The sequence below is a fragment of the Halictus rubicundus genome, chromosome 4 (assembly GCF_050948215.1).
Source record: "Halictus rubicundus isolate RS-2024b chromosome 4, iyHalRubi1_principal, whole genome shotgun sequence".
Classification (NCBI taxonomy): domain Eukaryota; kingdom Metazoa; phylum Arthropoda; class Insecta; order Hymenoptera; family Halictidae; genus Halictus; species Halictus rubicundus.
In genome coordinates, this window is record NC_135152.1 from 19,504,556 (window position 1) to 19,510,555 (window position 6,000).

The 6,000-nt window shown below is 35.4% G+C and overlaps 1 protein-coding gene across 5 annotated transcripts in view; it reads left to right on the top strand.

Annotated features, from left to right (window-relative positions):
* The window catches only part of Cnn (phosphodiesterase 4D interacting protein centrosomin), a 53,890-nt gene extending 48,735 nt beyond the window's left edge, over positions 1-5,155 (top strand). For 4 of the 5 annotated variants that reach the window (XM_076787280.1, XM_076787279.1, XM_076787282.1 and 1 more), the window contains 6 exons: positions 856-2,097; positions 2,173-2,460; positions 2,941-3,165; positions 3,383-3,586; positions 3,998-4,229; positions 4,407-5,155. In XM_076787280.1, coding sequence (XP_076643395.1) covers positions 856-2,097; positions 2,173-2,460; positions 2,941-3,165; positions 3,383-3,586; positions 3,998-4,229; positions 4,407-4,618 — 2,403 coding nt within the window. In that variant the 3' untranslated portion in view covers positions 4,619-5,155. The remainder of the gene's footprint in view (positions 1-855; positions 2,098-2,172; positions 2,461-2,940; positions 3,166-3,382; positions 3,587-3,997; positions 4,230-4,406) is intronic. The other variant, XM_076787283.1, reaches the window with a different exon arrangement.
* Positions 5,156-6,000: the final 845 nt, after the last annotated feature.

The following is a 6,000-nucleotide window of genomic DNA, read 5'->3' on the forward strand; positions in this document are numbered from 1 at the left end:
ATACCATTGTTTTCGATGAATAAACGAACGTTTATATTCATAAACGATGAATATTATTTTTATAAATGAATAAATAATTGTTACAACAGGTATTAGGAAAAACTTCTATCGAAGGATAGTGTGATGTATGAAAGCGAAATTTATTGAAAATAAGTTTCTTGGCTATAACGTTCTTCATGCAATTTAATTGCGATTTAAAGATAAATAATTCACTAAAAACATTACTAAACAGTGTAGGAACATTCAAGTAGATATTTACGTATCCAAACACCAATTAATTTATAAAATAAAACGGATTCATTTATACATTTCATATCAAGCAGGAAATGCAGCATTCAATTATAACATTTTACAAAATAAAATTTTTTATCCGAATTACTAATACGTTAGGGGTATAAATTTTATACAAATAACAAATAAAATATGAATTTTTATTTTAATCAAATGCGGCTGTATTTCTATAAAAAGAGAACTAGTCTTCGATCTTAATACTGTTAATTTATCATGAACTACGGAACCATGCCTGTAATGTTCATATATCCATAAATTTCAATGTGTATACAAGTATAAAGAAAAATTAATTTTTTCTATTAACGATTTAAAAGGAAGAAAGGAAGCAATTTTTACCACGATTTAATCGGCTATCTAAACTGATTTTCCGGTTATAATTTTGAAATAATTTTTAGTTAAAAGTGAATTCAATAGATTTAGCTGAAAATATGATAACTTGGATGGACTTCTGCCAAGAAATGAAAGAAATAAGCATTGAAATAACGATAGTAAATCATCGGTAGATATAAACAAATTTGTCCACTAAAAGAGCTTTACGTTCTAAAAGTTGATCTTTCTTGACAGGAGCTGCTGGGCCGTGTGCAGGACAGGGAACAGAAGATCGAGATCTTAGAAATCGAGAAAAAGGCGATAAAGGAGCAGCTGGAGGACAAGGTTAACGAATTCCAGAAGCTGAAAGAAACCACGACAAACGAAACCGAGAGCCTACACGAAAGAGAAGACCTCTTACGCAAGCTACAACTCCAAGACGGTGAAATCGAGGAGAAAAACCGAAAAATCGATCAACTGACGAAAGAATTGCAGGTGAAGACGCAGAACCTGCAGCAGCTGGTGAACACGGAACTGTGGAGCAAGAATAAAGAGATCGCGAAACTCCACAACCACATGACCGCGAACAGTAGTCATGAGAGAAGCCGAAACAGATCGGACATCGTGCATGAAAGCGCTGGCACGCAGCTAGCTGCGTTGATCAAAGAACTGAACGACATTGGTATAAAGGTGACGTTTACCAATGAGGTGATCCAATTGAATTACGTCGACGGGAACGAGCCCATAGACGTAAAAACCATGACAGACTATGTACAGAAGCTGTTGATCCAGAAGAATGAGCTGGAGAAAGAAGTCGACTACTTGAAGTGGCTGAAACTGGTATCCAGACCGGACATCGCTACGGAGATGGATGGTTACGGGGATAATCAGACGGAGAAGGACAGGAAATACTGCGAACTATTGCGTACACACTTGAAGGACTTGGTGAAGTTCATGAAGGAGATGTTGAAGAACGTCGATTACACCGACACCATCGGCAACGAGCACAAGAAGATCGTTCTCGATGTTCTGACCAACTCGAGGATACTATCCGAGGATTTCCTGAACGCCCTCGAAGGAATTTCGACGTATGATATACCGGTTAACGTCGAAACGACGAACGTGAGACCGATCGACGGTAGAGTGAAGAAAAGTCGATCCGAGAATCTGCTTAGCGCTACGAAAAATCAAACATCCACGCAGTCAGACTCGGAAGCGTTCTCTGAACCAGACAGGACGGTCTCTATGGCTAGGATTGGACTCCAGGAAACGCAACAGAAGTCTGTGAACCGACCCAGGTTCTCGAAATACACGAAAACGTTCACCGACTCCGAGGACTCTCTTGAATACGTGCCTTACCACAAAACTTATCAAAATGATTTGAACGACACGGAGGCTAGCCATCAGATACAAGAACTGAAAGAGACAAATGCCTTCCTATACTCGGAACTCAGTTCTCTTAGGAACGAATTGACCGCCAAGATCTCTTTCGATTGTGTAAGTATGTACCAGTAAAGAATCTGCTCTTGATGACTAAAATATTAACACGAAATCGAATTTCATATTTTACAGGCATTCGATGAAAAAATATCCCCGTTAATCGTCAAGCTAGAAAAATCGCAGAAGTTCTGTGAAAAATTGCAAACGTCTTTGGAAAGGAGAGTACACGAAGTTCACACGCTGAAGAAGGAGAGCAAGCAGAACAATGCGCGCAGGGCACAGCTGGAAAATAAACTGGTCGATCTGGAAAGCATGGCCGCGGAAATGAATAAGCAGAAAGCTGAATTGTTGCATTACAAAGAGAACGCTGAAAGAAAAGCCGCGGAGATGCTTATTACGCTTAACAGAGAAAACGAAATGGTAAAACAATCATTCTTTTTACGTTAACTTTACAAATACGCGAATTATTTTTAATTTCCTGCACCCTTAAATTGTATTACGTACAAACTGCGAATTTTATGAATTTATAAATATATGTTAGCTTTCATAAATTTGTTGGATGAAACATAACATTTAACAGAAGAAACAGTGATAATGGTAGACGGATTTTTTTTTTCAAAATAAAAATTGTTTGTATTAACTATGAAATACAGAAGCTACACGTACGTTTAATTCTTTTCTTAGTAATTTTATGGAGTTCAAAACAGTGCAACGATATCTTTAAATTCTTTAAATGTTGGTACTGTTTTGTATTTGATGTGCTCGTTCTTGTCATAAATGCACAAAATCCACAGTCTAGTTATTAGTTGAAGCAACTAACTTCATCTGATGGAATTTCTGATTAACCTGTCCTGTTATACACTTTTACTTCGAAATAATGGAATGCATAAATAATTTCAGCTGAGGACACGAATTAAGAAAATGGAAGATGAAAATGAAGCTGCTAAGGCACACATGACAACCTTAACGAAGGAGTTGGACCATTTAACTCTTTCACACAGCCAAATTCTTGTGGAGAATACCAAGTTAACCAATGACAAGCTACGGTTGGAACAAGAACTTCGAAAAACGGAAAGTAGATGCGATTTAACTGTTCGCAATATTCATGACAAATTTAACAAGGAGGTAAGATGTTCAATTGATACAATTCTCGTATTGCTTGCTGTCCCCTCAGTTACTTCATATTTTCATAATTGGATTGTCATTCACTATTGGTTTCCAAGTCATTTAACATGTTAAAGGCCACTCCGGTCCCTACGGACCGAAGTTATGCAAAACTAAAGAATAAAATAAAGAATGAAGATATGTATTATAAATATATTTTCGTGACGTCCATTCTCAGATCTCCGATCTGAATCAAATCAACGAATCGCATCGAGTACGAATGCAGGAATTGGAAGTAGCTAACAAAGAATTAAGAAGGCACGTTGCAGTTTGTGATGCTAGCGATTCAGCGCCAAGTTCCAGCGGTGTATCATCAATACCTACGGATGGTATACTGAAGCAAACTTGCGACGACATCATGCAAGAGTATCAAGCGTATAACGTTAGTGACCAACATTTATTGACAAGACAGACTATTTACAAACAAATATATGAAGTCGTTTTTATCATAATCTTTTAAAGCAAGTCGCCTAATGGCTAGTAATATCTATTTAAAGATCAAAGTAGTGATCTGATAACTAGACTGCGGATTTTATGCTTTTGTAGTTATAATTTCTTCGTTTAATTACTTGTTACTGAAATAATTATAAATTAATTATTCAGTTAAAATATCAAATTCGGTAAATCTTCAAGTCACTGATCTATATACCTGATTAGACTGTGAAAAATCTTGGAACAAATGTTAATTTTTTAAAGTTGCAAAATACTATAAACTTACACCCTATGCTAATGTAGTCACAGTTTATAAATGCTGTTCATATGTACCACCAAAAATGAAATTGATGCTTTCCAGAATTCACAGTATTGGTTTTCCATAAATTATCCAACGGTCGGTGGACGGAGCAAATCCAGTTGTTCACCTGATTTAGGAATCGAAAGTGATGCGGCTGTGACAACTATGAGGCCGTTGAAAGATACTCTGAAGATTACAGAATCGATGACAAATCTTTTGAGCGATGAAGACAGCAGCAATGGTAACGGACCAATACGAAAAGCAGGCAGCGAAAGTCCGTTGCCGATAGAAGGTAAATTCATTACTATTCAATAGAAAAATTATCAAAGTCGTATCAATATGTCTTTGTTACCCGAATATTATTAATCGGGCATGTATTCAGATACAGTGGATCCAAAACGTACTTCAACACTAAATTTCCAAGCCAGCATTAGTGTTAGTTTCATAAAAGTGACATTTTGTTTTGCAGGTTTAGACGAAGTAGACGCGTTGAAGCAAGAAAATGAAACACTGAAGAGAAGGTTGATGAAAACAAGAAGAGCACTGGAGGACACTTTCCAGCATCTGTCTGCATCGAATAAAAACAAGAAGAACGTCGAAAAAGCAATAACGAAGCAATTACAGATTACCAAAAGTATTTTAAAGAAGACAAGGACATTCGAGGAGCCCTTGGATAACTAACAGAGATAGGCGGATTAAAACGAGCAGAGAAGATACTCTGGTTGAGAAAGGACAACGTAAAGCCGCTCGTTAAATATCGTGGAAACAACACTATCGTTTATTTTTTATAATCGCGCCTTTATCGAATCTCTGCCATTCGCGCGTCGTTCAAGTTTGTAATATTTCGAACGGTTCTTGTTAAAATTTACAAAAAGAAGTATTTTCTTACATACACGAGATGTCACAACTGAACAAGTACTCGTAAATATGAAACGATGATAAACAAAAAATTATTACTTCGTGAAGTAAGAACGGAACTGTACATTGCGAATTTTGTATATAATCATGTAAACGTACTCGAACCCTTTGTAGATTGTTTCTCCCGAATCCAGTTTTGACGCGACCTTGTGGTCGAAACGAAATCTGTCCGTTTGTCGTGTTTCGTTTTCTCGACAACAGAAATTCGCTCGCGTGTACATAAAATCACCGATGTATCATTACACAGCATCTGTACATAGTCTTCACCAATAAAGTGCCATTAACATTTGACGAAATATATTTGACGTTGAATTCCTTTTTAATTTGGGCTGTCAATAAGGACCTTTACAAGTCGAAATATTTGGATGTTTCAGTTGGGGGAAAAGGTCTGAACGAATAAGCGCAAAACACTGTAAATAGGAATCCTTACACTAAATTTTTTATACTAACTTGTAAACTTATGCTAAAACTTTTTATTATAAACATGATCGGATTAAAAATTTTACAAATTTTTTCTATCTGTTCTTACTAAAATATTAATTAGAATAATTTTATTTAAGAATACAATGTGCGATGTTATTAGTTATTTAAACATTTGAAAGTGTTAGGTAAGTGTGCATGTAACCGTTGATTCTTTTTGAGACTGATTCGATACGTATCTACATTTATATTTGTATATATTTGAATTGTGAGTGATATGCGAAATAACATTTTTTTGTGTGGAACTGTAATAACAAAGTTCTCTGCATAAGACTGCGTGTTCATTTTACCATTAGTATGTATTGGGTTGGCCAAAGTCTTAATACTTTGCTTAAAGAAATTCTTCAAATTTCGTTTCGTTAATTGAAACTATCAAATCTATTTTATTCACCAACTTTCTACTGTTTTTCCGTTTCTATTAATTTATAATATTTATTCTTGCATCAAAATATCACCATCATATGGAAAATAAGAAGTAAAACAGTTTTTGGGCAATTTAATATTTTTGCATTTCTTCCGAGTTCTTTTAAAAAATAATGCATGTACTTTCTGTATTCGACTCGCTTTCATTTGCATATTATGAATATTAATTCTTTATTTCATATACTCGTACATTAATTAAGCGAAGTAATCGAATTTCATTTTGTTGCACTGATGAATTATTC